The 20,337-nt window shown below is 42.2% G+C and overlaps 2 protein-coding genes across 3 annotated transcripts in view; one reads left to right on the forward strand and one right to left on the reverse strand.

Annotated features, from left to right (window-relative positions):
* kcnip1a (Kv channel interacting protein 1 a) overlaps positions 1–14,870 on the reverse strand; it is a 66,558-nt gene extending 51,688 nt beyond the window's left edge. Inside the window, exon 1 of the mRNA XM_085429852.1 lies at positions 14,496–14,870. Coding sequence (XP_085285978.1) covers positions 14,496–14,583 — 88 coding nt within the window. The 5' untranslated portion in view covers positions 14,584–14,870. The remainder of the gene's footprint in view (positions 1–14,495) is intronic.
* Positions 4,204–6,493, forward strand: LOC146717714 (uncharacterized). 2 transcript variants are annotated; one of them, XM_085429830.1, is made up of 2 exons: positions 4,204–6,218; positions 6,426–6,493. In XM_085429830.1, exon 1 carries the CDS (start codon positions 4,216–4,218, stop codon positions 5,644–5,646), a length of 1,431 nt encoding a protein of 476 aa, XP_085285956.1. In that variant the 5' UTR covers positions 4,204–4,215; the 3' UTR covers positions 5,647–6,218; positions 6,426–6,493. The 2 variants fall into 2 exon arrangements, with proteins under 2 accessions (XP_085285956.1, XP_085285948.1); XM_085429822.1 differs by having other exon boundaries at positions 4,204–5,980; positions 6,119–6,493.
* Positions 14,871–20,337: the final 5,467 nt, after the last annotated feature.

Consider the following 20,337-nt stretch of genomic DNA (forward strand, 5'->3'; position numbering starts at 1 on the left):
TAATGCATGAACTGTATGAGCCTATCCGACGTAATCATACTTCTACTCCAGATGTTGTCAAGAAAATGGATGCGTGTGTTGCCCTAACAACAGAAATTTGTGATCTCATTAGTAAACGACTAGAAGATATAGATAAGACTTTTAATGACAGGCTCGAGAAGGAGCGTGTAAGGATGATATTAAGTAAGGAGGAGTATGGATCTGTTTTTGGGAAAACTGAAACAGAAACAGTTATTTCAGAGCATTCAAAGGGCTCAGATTCATACTCTGGAGCCACATCTACGACTTCTAGCAAACGTGTGGATGCCGAAGCTGACCTTGCAGCTAAACTAGAACAGGCGAAGGCAATGCAACGAATACATGAACAGCAAGCCAAGTTGAGTAGCTTAGAGCATGAGTGGAAAATCAAGGAAGCACAAATGATTGCAGAAATGACAGCAAAGCTAGAGGAAGAGAGAACTAAACTGCAACAGCTACAGGCAGAAAATGAGGTAAAAGTAGCAGCAGCCAGAGTGAGAGCTTACAACAACTACGATGGATTGGAAAGCCTTAAGTATGAAGCAGATGACAAATCACAACTTGATAGCCAAATCATTGAATCTCAGAATCCATTGAATCCACAGGCTGAATCATTTCGACCTCAGTGTGCACCACCTGAGATTTTGCAAAGGCAACAGGAGGTCAGCTTAACACAGGAGCTTGCAAGCTTGTTCGTCTCCAACCGTCTGCCTGCACCTGAACCCACAGTGTTCACTGGTAACCCTTTAAAGTTTATAGACTGGAAGATATCCTTTATGGCATTGATTGGCCACAAACCCCTCCCCGCAGGCGAAAAAATGTTGTACTTGAAAAGTTATCTTGCTGGTGAGGCACGGAAGGCGGTCGAAGGATTCTTCTATCGAAACTCAGAAGATGCATATCAGGGTGCCTGGGAGATTCTTCAGGAGAGGTATGGAAGTTCATTTGTCGTCCAAAAGGCTTTCAGGGATAAACTGATGAAATGGCCAAAAATAGCTCCCAATGACCCAGTAGCCCTCAGAGAGTTTTCAGATTTCCTTCAAAGTTGTGCCGAGGCCATCCCTCATGTTAAAGGGCTGGCAATTCTAAATGATTGTGAAGAAAATCATAAACTTCTCAAAAAACTGCCCGAATGGCTGGTACGCAGATGGGGTCGTGTTGTTGTGGATGAACTAGACAGATGTCAAGAGTATCCACCATTTGCTCATTTCACCAGATTTCTACAAAGGGAAGCTAGAATAGCCTGCAACCCCATTGCTTCTCCCTTCTTATTAACCACTAAAGTTACAGATGAAAGGCTTCCTAAGAGAACCAAGGCACTCAGCACCAATGCTCAAGCTAAGCACTCTGCAGGTAAACCAGGGACCTTAATTTCAAAGCCAAGACCACCATGCTTCGTCTGCAACGATGAAACACACGGTGTCGCCAAGTGCCCAACCTTTGCCACAAGGCTTCCTGATGAAAAGAGAGCTTTCATTCGTGAAAACCGTCTTTGCTTTGGCTGTTTAAGAAAGGGTCACACTAGTAAAGAATGCAAAAGAAGGCACACATGCACTATATGTGGTCGAAATCATCCAACTTGCTTGCACATAGAGAGAATTGAGGGAGCCAGTGAAATGTTAAACAGTGATTCACCATCTGCAGGAAATGAGACAAAGGAAGTCCGCAATGTCATGTCACACACATTGACAAGATACTCCTCAGCTACGTCTAGCATTGTTCCAGTTTTTGTGTCATTGGCAGAAGACCCCCACAGTGAGATTCTCACATATGCTCTGCTCGACACAGAGCGATTCAACTTTCATCTTGGGAGATCTGGTCTCTGCACTAAATGTGAAGACTCAGCCAGTGCAATTAAGGCTCAGTACAATGACAGCAGTAGACACAGTCATAGCTAGCAAAGTGGCTTGTGGATTGCAAGTTCGTGGGCTCCATAGTGAGTTGCATGTTCAGCTACGCCAGGCATATACAAGGGATTTCATCCCAGTCGATAAGTCTCACATTCCTACAAAGGACACCGCACTTCAGTGGCCACATCTGAGGCAACTGGCAAACAAGCTGCAGCCACTTCAAGACTGTGAAGTGGGATTGCTGATTGGCTATGATTGCCCATCAGCACTGGCCCCTCTAGAAGTCATTGTAGGGTCAGAAAACCATCCATTTGCTCAAAGAACCGTGCTTGGCTGGAGCATCATAGGATCAGCAAATCCATATCTTGATAGAAAGGAACATCAAAGCTTTGTACACAGAGTGGCAGTAAAGGAAATGCCATTGCCTCCGGTCAATGATGTGTTGAAGGTCCTAGAAATGGATTTCAGCGAAAGAAACTATCAAGATAAATATGTTTCTCAAGATGATGTTCATTTTGTAAAACTCCTCAGCAGCACAATCACAAAAAGGAAGGATGGACACTATGAGATGCCACTTCCTTTCAAGGGCAGCTCTCCACCTATGCTGCCAAACAACAAGCGACTGGCTGAAGCTCGTTTGCAACACCTCAAGAGGAAGTTAAGGTCCAACAGGCAGTACCATGACCATTACACAGCATTCATGGAGGAAACCATCAGCAAAGGTGTTGCAGAACCAGCCCCCCCAGCACATGAGGGAGAGACAATTTGGTACATCCCACATCATGGGGTGTACCATCCTAGGAAACCAGATAAACTTAGGGTGGTCTTCGACTGTTCAGCCAAGTTTCTGGGCATCTCTCTGAATGACACCTTATTGACTGGCCCTGATCTGATAAACTCTCTAGTAGGAGTTCTCTGCCGCTTTAGGAGGGAAGCAGTAGCCATCACCTGCGACATTGAAAAAATGTTCCATCAGTTCTATGTTCCACCCAACATGCGGAACTACCTGAGGTTCCTATGGTGGAAGGGCGGTCAGCTGGAAACAGAACCCCAAGAGTATAGAATGGCGGTGCACCTTTTCGGTGCTGGTTCCTCTCCAGGGTGTGCCAATTTCGGCCTTAAATATCTTGCACAGCAATGCGAAGCCGATTATCCTTCGGCTGCTGCTTTCATTGAAAAGAACTTTTACGTTGATGATGGACTGACTAGCGTCCCATCAGTCACAAAAGCTACAGACCTGATTATCAATGCACAGCAGCTGTGTAAGACTGGAGGTTTACACTTGCACAAATTTAACTCGAACAAGGTGGAGGCGCTATGTGGTGTTGCGCCTTCAGAAAGGGCAGTAACCACCGGACCTCTCAACCTTAGCCTGGATTCAACAGCGGAGGGTCACGTACTTGGCATTCAGTGGTCAATAGAAAGTGACACCTTCAGCTTCAACATTGACAAAAGGGACCAACCCTCAACTCGTCGTGGAATCCTGTCCGCTGTCTCCTCCCTCTACGACCCTCTGGGTCTTGTAGCTCCCTTTATCCTGAGTGGTAAATGTATTCTCCAGGAGCTGTGTCGCATGGGCGTAGGTTGGGATGATCAGCTTCCCGATAGCCTACATGCACGGTGGGAGCAATGGAAAAGGGATCTACACAGGCTAAAGGAAATAGCGATACCCAGATGCTACCATCCTCCAGACTTTGGCAACATAGTGAGGGTGGAACTGCATCACTTTTCAGATGCCAGTAACATAGGTTATGGTGCATGTTCCTACCTCAGATACAAGAATGGAAAGGATGAAGTACACTGTAGCCTTGTGTTAGCCAAAGCAAGAGTCGCACCAACAAAGCTCATGAGCATCCCAAGGCTGGAGCTTTCGGCTGCAGTAATCTCCGCAAGGCTAAGCGTCATGTTAAAAACAGAGCTCGGCATGCAGATTGACGAGGAATTCTTTTGGACTGATTCCCAAGTTGTATTGGCCTACATCAGCAATGAGGCACGGCGATTCCATGTGTTTGTCGCAAATCGTGTTCAGCTAATCCGAGAAACCACAAACCCTGCTCAGTGGCACTATGTGGATACGGCAGAAAACCCAGCTGACCACGCTTCGAGAGGTCTATGTGCAGGGGACATTCTGTCAACGAACTGGTTATCGGGTCCTAAATTTCTATGGAAACCTGAGATACACCCAACACTACATTTTTCACCAGATTTGCTAGTCTGTGACCCTGAAGTTAAATCGGTGAAAACCTTTGCCACCCATGCCAATGAGCAAAATGACATTCTGAACCGTCTAAGCCGCTTTTCCAGCTGGACAACGCTCATCATAGTTGCAAGAATTAAGAGACTAGGCATGAAGTCAGATCGTGTCAGTAGCATTGTGACGGTAGAGGAAAGGAGAAAAGCTTGTGAACTAGTAATCAGTCTGGTTCAGCGACAAGCCTTTTTGCAAGACATAAAGACACTTCAGAAGGGCAACTCTCTTCCATGCTCTAGCCCCCTAAGTTGTCTTGATCCCATCTTAGATGAAGGACTTCTTCGTGTAGGTGGAAGACTGACAAAGGCAACGCTCAGTCGAGAACTAAAACACCCGGTTATCCTTCCAAAGGAAAGTCACATTACAAGACTAATACTGTCTCATTACCATGCCACCATCTGTCATCAGGGTCGCAGTCAAACCCTAGCAGAACTCAGAGCAAATGGGTTTTGGGTGCTTGGGGGAAGCAAAGCAGTTGCCAAGTTAATACATAAATGTGTGCAATGTCGAAAACTTCGGCGCCCCACCGAGGAGCAACGCATGGCAGAGCTCCCGAAAGAAAGGACTGAAGCCTCCGCTCCTTTCTCGTACTCTGGTATGGATTGCTTTGGTCCATTTTCCATCAAGCGGGGCCGTAAGGAGTACAAAAGGTATGGGCTTATCTTTACATGCCTGTCTTCACGTGCTGTTCATATCGAGATGCTAGAAGACCTATCAACAGATGCATTCATCAATGCCCTTAGATGCTTCATCAGCCTCAGAGGAGCTGTTTGCCAACTCCGCTGTGACCAAGGCACAAACTTTGTAGGAGCCAGAAATGAGTTCAGAGAGGCTCTCAAACAATGTGACATGCAGGCACTGGAGGCTTTCCTGGCAGACAAACAGTGTGAGTTTGTTTTCAATGCTCCTTCTGCAAGTCATGCTGGTGGCATCTGGGAACGCCAAATTAGGACCATTCGTAATGTGCTAAATGCCACTACTGCTCAGTGTGCAGGAAGACTAGACGATGCCTCTCTTAGAACTTTGTTTTATGAGGCCATGGCTATTGTAAATAGCCGCCCCTTGACTGTGGGCAGTATCTGTGACCCAAAGGCACCTGAACCTCTTACTCCGAACCATCTTATACTGATGAAGTCCAAAGTTGGTCTACCACCACCTGGGAAATTTGTGAGAGAAGACTTGTATGCAGCGAAGAGGTGGCGTAGAGTACAATACTTAACTGAGCAGTTCTGGGGTAGGTGGAAAAGAGAATACCTCATGAATGTCTCCACAAGACAGAAGTGGCACAAAACCCGCCGTAATCTAAAAGTGAATGACATTGTTATCATCAAGGAAGATATGTTACCAAGGTGTCAGTGGCAACTGGGGCGTATCGTTGAAACTATCGAAGGCGATGATGGTTTAGTCCGTCGGGTCAAAGTTCAAGTAGGAGTCCAAAGTCAGACCAAGAAACAGGACCGTGCCTTCAAGCCCCCCATCATCGAGCGGCCTATTCAAAAACTGGTGGTTCTTGTTGAAAGAGAATAATAACAACCATGTTATTATCTGAGAGGAACTGACATACTGACATAAACAATGTAACAGTCCAGGGGGCACCTGCTCTATGATGTTTGTACACCTGTATATTGGTTGAAGTGGTCTCATTTTGTTGTTGTTCAAATCATGTATGATTAGCTAGTTTGTAAATCATAGCATGATTGGTGGGAGTGTAATGAACCGCTGATCTGTACCATAAGTCATCCTTGCGGGGGTTGTCGGAACTGTATGCGCAGTCGCACTAAGGACAGATGTGATCAGAGGCATGCCCCGTAACGCGTATAGAGCAGTCTGTCGCGGCAGGAATAAGTTGTACAAAGTCCATGTAAGTTACGATAATACTTTGATAAGTATGATAAGTGTGTTTCTAATGTAAGGTATGTTGCTGCGTTTGTATTGTGAGCTATCTGAAAACCCTTTTATTCTTTATTTACATTACTTACATCCATGTGCTATTTTTTAGCTAGACATGTGTGTCATGCAAGCTAGCAGCACCCCATGAGAAACGGGCCGAAGTGTTTAAGTGTTTACCGGAGTTTTGCACCCTTGGCAAGCGGACTGAGGTATGTGATGAGAGATGATCTGTTGTTATATTTTATTTAACTGAACTGTGTAATCCCTTGATGCTGTTTGAAGTAACCCCTTTTGTTTTATTTAATCTGTGACTGTATATCTCAGAATTACTTGTTTGAACTTGCCTGAATTAACTTAAGCTCATTGTTATAGTTCAAAGGGTACTGTACGGGTATCAATTTTTTCTTATTTTATAGTTTTCACGGTGCTCAACGTCCAGAGAATGAGCCGTGTGTGGTGAGGAAATAAATGGCTGCACCCGTTAGAGACTCTTCTGTCGTTCTTGATGCCAAGGGCTGCTACACCATATTTCCATTCATGAACTGATCTCTTCGTAGCAGACCTTGGCAATCATGCGCCTACCTCCTCAAGAGTGTTCTTGAATTGACTACATTTTCTTATTCCTGTCATCCTCTCACATCATCTATAATTGACTGAGACAGGACTCTTCCAGACACTAAACCAAGGCACAATGTACATTTCAATTCCTTTAATTTTAAATATGTTTATATTGTCTATCCTGTAAAACAGTCAGATGTCTATTCATATTAATGTACAGAATTCACCTGCTTGCTGCTACTACTGCACATTCACCCAATGTATATACTATATATATATATATATATATATATATATATATATATATATATATATATATATATATATATATATATATATATAATGTTCTTCCCCCCCCCCCCCAATTTTTTTGCACATGTCAAGGAGCGTGTCAGGCTACATTTCACTGTGTGTTATACTTGTATAACTATGCATGTGACAAATAAAGAACCTTGAACCTATCTTTTTTCCCCCATGGTTTTTCCACAAGTGCTGTTGAGCCAGCCAGTACATTTATTGTTTAAGAATTTACCAAACTGTTTTGGTTTTTCAACACGTCGAAGGCCTCCTTCATTGCATCGACATGTCTTAAGAGCTCCTATTGCGCGCTCCAGTGAATAGCTGCCAATTCAACAATTAAACTCAACTCCAGAAGCTTTATCTGTGTAATTAGTCATGGCCTCACCTGGATGTGAAACTGTTTTTTTAGTCATATGTCCAGTTACTTTTAAACCTCTGAAAATGGAAAGCTATGTATAAAAATGACTGCCTTCCTAAATAATTAATGCAATACTTTTGTTAATCCCCTTGAGTTAGAGCTGAAAGTCTGCAATTAAATCCCATCTTGATTATGGGAGTTAAAATCCTCTGTAGTGGTGTGCAGAGGCAACTGTCCAAATACTTTTTATCTGATTGAACGATAAGTTATCTAAACCGTGCTGTTAATCTCAGTAATCGTGCTTACTAGCACCCCAGCTCATCACAATCAATATCAAAACATCACCTTTGAATGGCTCTAAAAAACAAAATAATGATTTTGAAGTTTTTTCTATTTACTCTGGTTATCTTTGCCTAATATTAAAATGTATTTGATGATCTTAAACATGTATGTGTAACAAAAACAATGTATATTTTAGCCTAAAAACAGCTGTAACCGCGTTGTACTGTTTGAAAACAACAAGAGCCCATGTTGGTGAATCTTTGCTGCTTTTAGACTCTCTCCATCACAACAGCCTCTCCTCAAGGCCATGGCTGCTGTTTTTCTGTCCCACAGTGCATCTCTCAAAACAATTCACCGCCATACGCCACACACAAACTTTATGTCGCCTGTCAGAACGTGAAAAACACCATCTAACCTTCTTCCCCCCGGGTCGATACACAGATGACACATTTCCGAGGGCTCTTTAAGCTCTGTGCAGCTTGACGTGAAGTTGCACAGGACATTAACACTGAGAGACGCACTAACACAAAAGCTGTTTATCCATTTACTCTTAAGCTTGGCTGAAATATTTTCTGCTTCATTTGCCATAAATGTTTTGCAGACAGCGTCACCTTGCCTGTGGGTGTTACTGTTCTCAGACACATTCAGCCTTCACTAGCCGGCCTGCTATTCCTGGAAGCAGATAGTTAGCAGATGAGTGTATTCATCTGTAAATAAATATAAAATTGACATTTTTGTTGAAGGGAATCAGGTCTTATTTCTTTACTTCATCAGTGCCCCAGTGGTTTATGTGAACTGAATGCAAACAACTCTATTGACTCTCCCCTTCTGTGTCTCGTTCCCTTCCTCACTGCAGATGAAAGTGATGGAGGTGTTAATTGTATGCAGCTTGGGGATTGATTACAGCGTTTAGGGGGGGAGAGTGGCGTCCCCACCTCAGAGAGCCTTTTTCATAAAAATTATTATGCATTATATTTTGTATTAAATATTCGCCGTGTCCCCTATGGCACATTAAAAGTGATATGACAGCATTTTGGAGCTAAGCAGCACGCGCACACACACACACACGCAGTTGTCGAGCACACTCAATGAGATAATAGCACACACACATCAATATCCAACTCAGAGCATATGTGCAAAAATGTGCAATCATGTGCACACCCTCATCCATCTTCTCATTTGTCTTTCCTCCTTGCTCTTTGTTCTTATTTACTCTTTCCTCCTCTTTTCTGAATACAAATACGAGCCAAGTCGCCAACCCCCCGCCCCCCCACCACCACCACCCCCGACTCAAAGCAAGAGGGAGCCTGGAGCAAATATCTGATGGAAAAAAAGAGGAGTTAGTGAATATTTCATTAAGTACTTATGAGGAATGCACAGCTAGGTCACTGTGGCTGACAACTGTGAACCCTGAGTCTGAAAATCCGCCTTGCTGTCCATCATGCATCAGCCATCAAAGGAAAAGCTGCCTCGTGTGCCAGCACTTTGAGATAGTGAATATTTAAAGCTTTAAACACTACATTTTTCTCTAATCTGCTCTGAAAATGTGGGAATGTGTGGTTACAGTAATCTGGAAAGGAAAGAGAGAAAGAGTAACCTGATGCCCTCTGCTGTCCAGTCTGATAAACACAAATACAACATATGGATATTACTCATAAACATTGTTGAGACAACACTGGTCTCTGCGATTCTTTTGGTCCTGGTAGAGATCACGCTAAGATGCTGCCATGTTTTACACAATCATTTTATTACTCATTATTCTTAGAGGTGCATCTGGAGATCAGCACACTGCATTCCTATGCTAAAGGCTGATCTAAAGAACTCCACACAACAGTTACAGTTATAACCTCTGGTCTCCTCCCCCCTATACAGTAAACACCCCCACAATGGAAATACACTAGTACAGTGGCCAAGGGTGCTGACACCCTGACCCCCATCTCCTTTTATGGTAGTGCCCGTTTGCCCTTTGTCTGCTCCTCACCCTCAGTAACTCTTGCTAGTCTCCTGGGGGTGGGGGTTGATTGTCCTCCTGCCCTGTACCTCAGTTCTTTGTTCCCATCCCAGGCCTATTTTCTATTTTGTATTCTTACACTCATTAACCGCAATATTATAATGTTGAAAGAAATCACAAACTATATTCTCTTTAACTCTGATCTATATGAAGGAATCTATTCTCAACAACATGAATACATAGTTCTCTTTAAAAGGTCATTTCTGGTCTTCGTCACCTAATATTATTAGCCATTTATAATTGGGGTACTAAAAATCATGCTGGGTTGTTCTCATTAGTGAACACCAACATCTTTTTCTCCTCCTGTTTCTAAAGCACATAAAGAAAGACTGGATTCAGGTCACGAATTGGGCTCAATTTATTGTGAGAAGCAAGTAGTTTCAGGGGTTCTTGCCTTATTCAGCCTGCAGATAAGAAGAGATTTTTTAGTAGTATTTTCTCTGCGTGGCTGGGGATTTTCAGCCAAACAGGGTTTTGTTTGCTGATGATTCCCATCAGGTGCCATCGCATTTGCCCAGACCACAGCCGAGCGCACATTTCTACATCCAGGCAGGTTGCTTTTGTATGCCAGGAGGAAGCACCAGAGGGCAGGCTGCATGAAAAGAAAAAGTGAAATCAAGCAGGCTGTTTACAGCCTGGAGCTGCTTGGCAGGATGTTTACAGGGTTTTCAGAGATGACAGGAAGCAGAAGAGAAGTTTACTGCTAAGGCAATGCAGAAAGTGACTGACAGGCAGAGATGAACTGAGAGGGAAACCAAAGTGATGAAAGGGATTTAGTCTTTACAGCCTGCAGCTAGAAGAAAAAAGCAGAACTTGAGAGAGGCTGAGATTTCTGGGAAGCAGAAAATTCAACTAGTATGTTTTTTTTAATTTCTAATTTTTTTTTAATGTTATTTAGACACTTTTTTTTTAAACTGACAAGAAACACCGAAGATAAAGGACTCTGGCTAAAACGAGACAGGCAGCATCAGAGATATATTAAAGTTTCTAAACTCGCTGGAGCAACCCAGTTAGCATGTTTTTTAGTAGAATTTGAGAAATAGAAACTTTTTAAATAATTTGGTCTGCAAATAGTTAAATGATTAATGATGTTAAATGATTCCCTCTTATTGTTCTTTCTCTGGAGACTACACAGTTGTTATGACTTACTAACAAAATAGTTGAATTAAGTTTAAAGGGTGACAGTATTGAATTTTTAAAAAATACCTTTACCTTAAAAAAAACAACAATTTTATCGCACTTCATATTTTTCACCTAGCTGCCCACTCCCCACCTGCAGTAGCTCCACACCCACAACCAACAGTCTACAATCATCATATTCAGTGTATACACTATCCACCCATTCATCCATCATTTTCTGCCACTTGTCTGGGTTCAGCATGGTATGTGATTGCCCCAGGGCTTTGTCCCTGCAGGACATTTCTGAAACACCTCACCTAGGAGGCATCCTCAGCTTTGATTTCATTCTTTCTGTCACTACCCAGAGATTGTGGCCATGGATGGGGGCAGGAGCAAAATGACAGCTCTGCTTTTACTCTGGGCTCTCTTTTTTTTTTTTTACCAAAACAGACCAGTAGAGTGTCCCCATCACTGCAGATGCCCCTTTCAATCTCCTGGTCCACTCTCCCCTCAGTCATGAGCAAGACCCCAAGATACTCAAATTCCTTCACTTGGGGCAGCAGCTCAGCCCCGACCCAGTGTGCAGATGTTCCGAAACTTAGAGGTGTTGATTTTCATCCCTGCTGCTTCACACCTGGCTGCAAAAGGCCTACTGGATGCTGGGCGTTGTGCCGAGTGCACATTTCTGCTTAACAGTTGGTGTTTGAGCAGGACAAACTGTTGTTAGCACAGAGGTTTGCCAAAAAAACATGACTCGGGTTCCGATCTGGTGGTCTATTCTTCCCAATCACACCCCTCCAGGTCACACTGTCATCGTCCACCTAAGGACAATGGAGTCCCCAGTAGGGCCATTAAGAAAACGGAGCACATTGAACTGTCATTAGGTGCACAGACAGAAACTTAGTTCCAATTTTATGATCTCTGTTTTTATTTTGTTCCAATTTTATGTTCACATTTTTATTTTTTGTATCGGTTTTATGGAAATAAAAAAATTGTATGTGAATTATTATAAATCTTTAAACATGTTCAACAAAGTATTTACACAATGAGCTGCTAATTGTTTGAACTGCATAAATTCATTCTTAGCTGATTTTTCTTTACATCTATCTAAAATGTAACAAGCAGTATCTCATGTCTTTAACGTCATGCATAATGTTTTGCCATTTCAAGGTCAGCCGTGTCAAAGAGCTTAAGTGACTTTGATAAACTTAGTTCTTCAGAAGCATGTTTACAGGTCTTAAAGCTTTAGGTATTATAATTTAGTTAGTAAGAAACCTGACTTCAGCTGCTGTGTAGCTCAGAGTCTGATTTAGTCAGAGAGCTTTATGGTAAAAGAGAGAATTTTTAAGTAATTCTGCTCCACTGCCTGTCATAAAAGTCCTACTGAGATGTAAAGGACAGATTTGCATATATATTTTATTTTATTTTATCCCAGTCCTTAATGTCCCTTTCCTGTCTTCCTGCAGAATAACAAAACACATTTGTGCCATGAATTTCAAAAAGGGAAATGGGATTAGCAACATCAGAAGCATAATTCCTTTAGTGAGGTTTGCTGTCACTGATTTGATGATGGCTTAAGACAACCACTCATGAATTTAGCGATTTAATGTAATGTTATTTTCTCCCCACCGTAAACTCGTATTTTCCCACAGGTACCTGCAGATGTCAGTGCTGCTATGAAAGCCTTTACAGAGCTAAATCCTTAGCAAACCTGTGTTTACAATTCATTTCAATACATTTAAACACTTGAAGTATTTTCTCTTTCCAAAGCCATGCTGCTACTGGTTTAAAAAAAAACTGATATAAAAATCATGTTACCAGTGAGAGGACCAGACTATTCTGTCCCCCGCAGCTTATTACTGTCTTCTTAAAGTGTCCTAAAATGCTGACTCTTAAAGGTCATCTGAAAAGAGCCTGTAACTTACAGTGAAGTGTTGAAAATGCTGTCAGGCCTCTTGGCTGCAGAAAGTAATAACCCTAGTCCCCTTTTACCATCAGCATCTCAGAAAAAAAAACAGAAAAGGACTTTGCTGCTATGGATGGACAGATGGTTGCATGGATGGATGACTGGATCAATATCTCAGTAGATGATATTTTTTACTTCACGGATCACGAATAATTCTTAAGGGAGAGTAAAATACTGATCTGATCTTTGAATTTATGAGTTTTGATCAGTGGAGCATTCTTGTGCAGAGGTAACAGCTGTAATTCTTGGTAGTATTAGTTGCTCTTAAAGAAGGAAAGAGAAAATAAGCACATGGAGCTAACAAGCTGTGGATGCTTATAAGTTGAGAAACTGTAGGAGACATTACTACACAGTAAAAGTCCCTCAATGGCAGTGCATTGGTTTTCTGGAGTTTACCCTAAAATCACCAGCACATACAGTTATTTAAAATTCTGATCTTTAAAAAGAAAACAAATATTAGAATTTCAGATACAATTAAGCACCATTAGGAAAACAGTGAGCCAAATGAGACGGCATTACATTAGACTCTCTTTCCTTTTTCTCCAAATGGCTTCATAACCGCCCAGTTTACAACTATCCAGTTTCTGATGCAGACTGTGAAAGTGATCTGAAATGGATCCCAGCACTCAAGAAAAAATATTTCAGAAAAACAAAGCTCAAGCACGAAGCCTAGGTGTAATTAGTATTGCAGTGTTCATAGTGTTCATCTGCCACTTCATATCACATCTTCTTTTCATATTCAGTTAACACAATGTGTGCGTATGAGCCTGAACCTCAATGTGTCTGATATTTTGCAGAGCCAGATCTCTGGTTCCCTGGTTTTTTTACATATATGTGCTCATTTGTGTATGTTTGTGATTACTTTCTGCTCAGTGTGCATTTTATTTCCTGTGAGCATGACAGGGGAGCACTTTATGTTTGCTGCTGGTTGCTCTTTTGGTTTGTCTTCTAAAGACTGATTTGTTATGCAACCAAACCTCAGCAGAAGCTCCTTCATGACGTTATGAGTGTGTGAGACCTCAAGGGCAATTCTACCCACTGTGGCTGAAAGCTTGAGCCATCCACAGACATGTTTGTGAGTGTGTGCGTGCATGCATTTGAGTAAGCCTATTGTGCATCTACTGTATGTGTTTCACTGAATTCTTAGAAATTTCCCATCCCACCAGAAACAATTTCAGCTGGCTCAAAGAGTATTATACAGTAAGTGTGTGTGTGTTTGTGTGTATGTGTGCATTTGAGGAGGCTTGTGCGTGTGCCTTCAAGCAGCTGCTATGCTGCAAACAGTTTCTGAAGCACGGCTCTGTGTGCCTTTTGCCTGCACTGCTTTCCTGCTTCGGCAGTAAAATGGATCGCTTTAATGCTGCACACGCGCACACACAAAAACATCATGCCAGTAACATGAAGACACAAGAAACATGCAAGCACATACACACATATTAACCACTAATAAATCACAATAGTAAAGCCCTTCGTTTCCTCTCGACATGTGTGTGCAACTCCTTTCCCCGCCGCTGCCACACCGACGCTTTTTATTACTCACATTTATCACAGGAGCACACTCGCACACACTCTGTTCTGTATCAACTTTATCTCTCCTCTCTATTAGTCGCTTACTCCCTTCATCTCTGTCTTTTTCAGTCCCCCCCCCCTGTGGAGAACATACTGAACAGAACGAGGTCAATAGCAGACAAGAGTAGATACCGCAGAGAGTGAAGAAAAGAGTTGCACGAGCTGAAGATGAACAATGAAGTGGACTGAACTTTCACTTCTGATTGTGTGCTAATAGGCTTTCCTGCAACACTATCACTGTCTGCAGCACCCACTTTCTGAGCAAGCAACTTGTGCAAATTCAAGAACTTAGGAATATAGCCATGGCTCAAGCACATACGTACCTTTGATGAGAGTCCCAGTGACCAGTTTGTGAAGGGTCACAGCAAACTTGACAAGACCTTGTTTGCAGCGTTTTGCACACCCTGTCATCCTGACAGCGACCCGGGATGCAGCAGGCTGAGCAGGGCCAGAGCAGGACAGGGTTTCCAGGTCCAAGTCAGCACCACCAGTAGCAGCACTCTCAGATCAATACAACTTCTTCTTAGTATATGTATCCAACACCGGCAAAAGGAGCAGAAGATAGAGGCTTACTACGTCGCCTTTCGTCTTCCTAAGCTGGAGGGGAAAGGAGGAATGGTGATCTCCCTCTGTTTTTCTCTGCTTTCCCTCCCCCGCTCTTTCTTTGCCTTCTCCAGCTCACCTCTGTGCGTGTCCAAATTAGTGAGATGTGCATTTAGTGAGAGTGAGAAAGAGAGAGAAGAGAGGAAGAGAGAGAGAGAAAGAAGGTCTGTTGAGGAAGTAAAATTTGGTGTCCGAGTAAGACAACTACAGCTTATTAGAGATTCTCTTACATTCCAAGTTTCCATGAAACTTCCTTCTGCGGACAGCCTGTGGGGTTGCAGTAATGAAGCAGTCTCATGAACTCTTCGTTGCTTTTTCTGTCCTTCTTCTTCCTCTTTCTTTTCCTCCTCTTTATCAAATGCGTTCCCCTTTAAGTGGGGAAGCAGCAATACACTTTCAGCACCGGTGACAATGGACAGCTCCCCACCACGCAGACCAAACACACTAAGCTTGTTCTGCTTCTTTCTGTAGGCAAACACACGCGCACACACACACATGCTAACATGCACACACACTCCTCCTTCAACCCCTCCCACAACCCTCAGAACACATGAAGGCACTTGGTCTTCGTCCGCTGATGAAATGAGCTTTGTCTGCAAACACCAGATTCAGCATTTATAAATATTATCACCAAAATTAGAAATAGAAAAACTCTGTGATTTTAAAAGGTATTCAACTTGACTGTGTTTAACATTTATTTATTTATTTATCTTTTGTCTTTTATATTTTATTATTATTATTTTTGCTTTTACTCATTACGTGTAAATTTAAGTGGATTTCACATTTAAAAACCAAATAAACAACTTAATATAGAGTCAATCTCTGCCTGTCAGCTGCCATGGAGCTGTCACAGGTCAACGTTCATCCAATCCAGTCTATGCTTTTTCTTGAAGCCCATCCCAGCTGAAATGGGTTGAGAGAAATGATGCACAGTAGACGCAGAGAGACAGTAAACCATTCACATCTACACCTTCAGCCCATTTAGAATCAAAATTAACTTCTGTGAATGTCTCCGGAGTGGAGGAGGAAACAGAAGTATCTGGCAAAAAGTCAAAAAAATGATGTCCTACTCTGACCTGCCTAAAAAGTGGTAACGTCAGTATCTAAAAATACTCTGCAAATAAAATTCCTGAATTTAAAAACAAAACATATGTGTGTGTGTGTGTGTGTATGTATGTATATATATATATATATATATATATATATATATATATATATATATATATATATATATATATATAAATCCACCTCATTTAAAATGTAAGCAAGTTTAATCTTGATGTTTTATATCTCAGCCTTTACACAAGCTTTTACTCTATTGATTCCTTTGACCTCAATCACAGTTCATCAATAGGTTTTCAGCCAGACAGTGAGCATGCTAATCAATCGATCCATTTGTACTTAACAATAATTGTTACGGATCACATGCTTTTGACCATTACCATGGCCCCTGATTCATCCTTACTACACTTTTCATCGCGCTATCATTGTCATCGTCATTATCTGAATGTGGCACATAACTCAAGAGAGATGACAAGACTAAAACAGAGAGGAAAAGATGGAAAAAAGAGGAGCACATGGGAGAGACAGAGGAGGCAGGGAGATAATCTTGTAATGTCTTTCTGGGCTATATTTGGCTCCAAATCATGTATGGCTACTGGATCAATGACTGGAATGTAAAATACTGAACAAACAACAATAAGAGCAAAGGGATGGGGGGGGTGAAGAGAGGAGAAATGAAGAAATAGATACAAACAGACACCTATGGGGGGAGAAGGCAAGCAATGAAACAATAAAAATGCTAATGAAAGGAATAAAAACAGAAGAAATAGGGAGAATTGATGAAGGCGACGTGGAATGAGCTGGGGACTTTGCCAAGAGATGGAAGAGGGGAGGTGTTAGCAGGAGGCGGGATGTAAAACTCAATGTCCCGTACCATCTCAGGGTTATTTGCTATCAAACTGAAAGGGTCTGAGAGGACTGGGATCGATGCTTATCTTCAGTTTCGAAATGTTCTGGCTCACACTTTCTGAAAGCAGTGGAGGGTGGGATGGAAAAACTGACATGAGAGCAGAGAGAAAGAAAAAGAAGGAAGAAAGAGGAGGGGTGGAAGGAATAAAAGCAGGTAAAAAGGCTAAGCAGAGAAGGAGGAGGAGGTGGGGGGATTGTTTTTTCAGGCATCACCACTGTTTTGGCTATTAAGCATGAAGGAGATTACTGTGTTGGAGAATTTGCATAAACATGCTTCTCTATTACCGCCCCCATTGTTCATGATTAATGAGATTAGGGTTGCCTTTGCGCACAGATTCAAGGATGTAATAGCAGCTAATTGCTTGTCTCTTCCCAAATTAGAAGTTGCCTTGTTTGATGTTTGTTTCAACATGGATTCACTCAAAGTGATGGAGCTCTCATTTCTTTGCCTAGGAGAGAAAACATACCTGATAGGCACTGTGGATGATAAAGAAATGGAGAAAATTGAAAGGGAAGTAGAGAGAGAGGCGAGAAGAGAAAAATCTGGCTTGAAGACAGAGTTTCATGATCCACGGCGGCAATAAAGCACCTCAAAATGAACTCAGAAAGGGACCAAATGCTGAAGAAAAGACACCAGGGTAGTAATATACTGCTTATTTGAGAAAATGGTAAAGATGTGACTAGAAAATGAAAATGGTTTGCAAGCAGCTGGGAAGAAATAGAGATGCATAAAGAAAATCAGTAAACAGATCTGAGAGTGCCCACAGGTATGCAAATGACATAATGGAAAAAGCTAAAAGAAAGAGAAGAAATATAAGAGATGGAAGCAGTGAAGTGAAAAGAAAGGAGGAAAAACATGGGACTATGAGGGAGATGAGACAGCAAGAGGAGGTGGAGATGGGCTGAAAAATGAGTGAGACAAAAAGAGAGGAGATTGCTTTGAACGCTGTAGATCTGTCAGAATTGAATCAGAGGCGGCCAGCTGTAAGCTCTGATAGTGCTTTGCCTCTAAATATACCGGGCTGTGAGATGGACTGATAGGGCAACAACAACAGACACAACAGAAAATAAAGCAGGGTTTTCAACCCATGACTGAAGAGAAATGGGATGCAAAACGCCACGTACGTGTGTCCGCAAAGAATTACCTCTTAGCAGTGTGCGATTTTGTGTGATGACAGTTTTAGAATACGTAAGTGTGTTTGCATAATATGACAATATCCATGCAAGTTCCAGTGTTGCCAACCCACATGCCTGCATTGGCATACCCATTTAACAGGGTTGATATCGCATCCATGTTTGCTGCCGCACGGCAACTCGACTAAACAACCTTAAGCGTCAAGACCCATCTGCCCTGACACAGCAACAGAAGAAACCCTGCTTTTAGAGCTCGTCTTTGGGTGTGAGCAGCAAATGCTGCCCTGGAGGTCTGGAAGTCGACTCCAAACCACCACCCCACACTTTGCCCCGGACACTCAGGGTGTCAGTGGCAGTTATGGAGTGACAACGTCCCCTCTGGGTGAAATTACAACCTCAACACACCATCCCTCCTCTCCTCTTTCTTTTCTTTGGCTCCATTTCCAAGAAACCCCCCTCAAGACATTCTGCTGATGACAACTGCTTGTCAGGATCACAGCACATACACATGCACAGCTTAGGACACACTTATGTACAGACACAGTCCTGCAAAAAGGAAATATCCCCTGCAGAGCTCTCTCTCTCTCACACTCTGACACACATACACACACAAATACACAGAGAAAGCTCCAGATGTGTCTTTAAGCATCACTACAGAATATTCTTGAGCCCAGCTGTCTCTGATATTGACACCCCTGAGACAAGTTGTGCATTCACACTTTTTAATCTGTAGTTCCTCTTTCTTCATCCATCTCTCTCCACCATTCCATCTCTGTAAACCCCATGTTGGCCTCCATGGGAAGAGTCAGTGCTGAGGTGGGCTTCGTTAAGAATGGATCAACAGAGATCTCACGTAAATACGACCATAGGCCCACGCCACTACTCTGAGCCTTTGCATCATGTATGTTGGAGAATATATTAATAATTAAGGTGAGTCTCCCTGGAGAGGGTATGGGCAGCCCTGTGGGTCTAGCCCAGCTTCTTTAATTTAAAGGCAAGTTGTGTAAAAGTATCTGCAATGCAGTTTCCATTTAAGCTCCTTTAGTTGGTGCACTGCAGGACTTCAGGAGACCACATTTGTCTAGGAGTTGAGTCAAAACCAGCCATCTAGGAGGCAACTGCAATGGGACTAACATGCAATACAGAAAATACGCCCCCTAGTATTCTCTGAAGAAAAATGATATCAGCTGAATGATATGAATTCTGTTTTTATGCATGGAAACAAAACCTTCTTGCGTTCTGCAAACTTAAACTGTACACAAGCCCCAATTGCATTTCCACTCACCACTTTCAAATTATCTAAGTTTTATTGTGCTATAATTACTCATTATTGTTATATTGTTCATACACCACACCTGTGTACCTGGCCCTGCACTCTGTGATAGCTTGGGCAGGAAGCAACCACCCCCCAAAACCATCCACACCCTCCCAAGTTTGATAAGCAGTTAAAAATAATTAGGTTTCATACGAAACATCAATATCTAAAACATTTAGGTCTGTAACTAACATTCCTACTTCTTATAGAAAACTGAAAATTGCCTCAACAAGGTTATCACATTTCAAGAAATTCCTAAAATGTGCTTTCCATTCATCTTCCTAACTGCTTATTTAATTCAGGGTGGGTGGAAGGACTCTCTGGACAGGGCTAACTGCGAGAAACAGACAACCATTCACACCTACAGCCAATTCAAAAGCACCAGTTAATCTAAAAAGCACGTCTTTGGGAGGAAGCTGGAGTACATGGAGAAGAACATTCAACAATGTCTAGAAATGCCTTCTTCAGTGAATGATATCGAGTTATTCAAAGGTTTTATTAGTGCAGGAATAGCTTGCAGTATTATGGAAAAGTATTTCAGTGTTGTACTAATTTAGACTGGCACGGAGCAGACTGTGTTGTCCATGCTTGCTGTATTGTTAGGTTAAAGACTATAACTTAAAGACTGTAAGTTAAATATGCTCTTTGGTTTCTAGTATTACACTGGATGAGGATGATATAAAATGCAGTTGGCTTAATCAACAATGAAAGCCAGCTGATCATAGTCTGCCCCAAAAAACTCTACTGGGCCTCAAATTATGTGATTTACCTCAAAGTAAGGATAGACCCATTTCCCAAACCCCTTACAACAGGGAAATTAAAAATGAGCGTGTGAAATTAATAAAAAGAAGTATGACCTAAAAGGTGAAATAAATATAAAAACACAAGTTTTAAACTTACCCTAGGTAGAAATGTTTTTTAAGTCACTGCTCCATTCACTCAGTGCAAACAAAGACACAGTCCCCCCACCTCCCTTCACCTAGCACTATTTCTGCTGAGCATGAGCGATGACATTCTCAGAGGAGCTTCCAAATCTGCCGACTACAGCAGGTGAATATTTGGCACCTTGCTGCCCCTAAATGCTTCTTCGCTTTTTGGTGTTGTGCCTGGATTGTAATGAACAAGGAAAGCGGTGAGATGTG

Source organism: Copadichromis virginalis, linkage group LG2 (assembly GCF_057382275.1).
Source record: "Copadichromis virginalis isolate Kocher_CV1m ecotype Utaka linkage group LG2, C_Virginalis_male_GT1.1, whole genome shotgun sequence".
Classification (NCBI taxonomy): Eukaryota; Metazoa; Chordata; class Actinopteri; order Cichliformes; family Cichlidae; genus Copadichromis; species Copadichromis virginalis.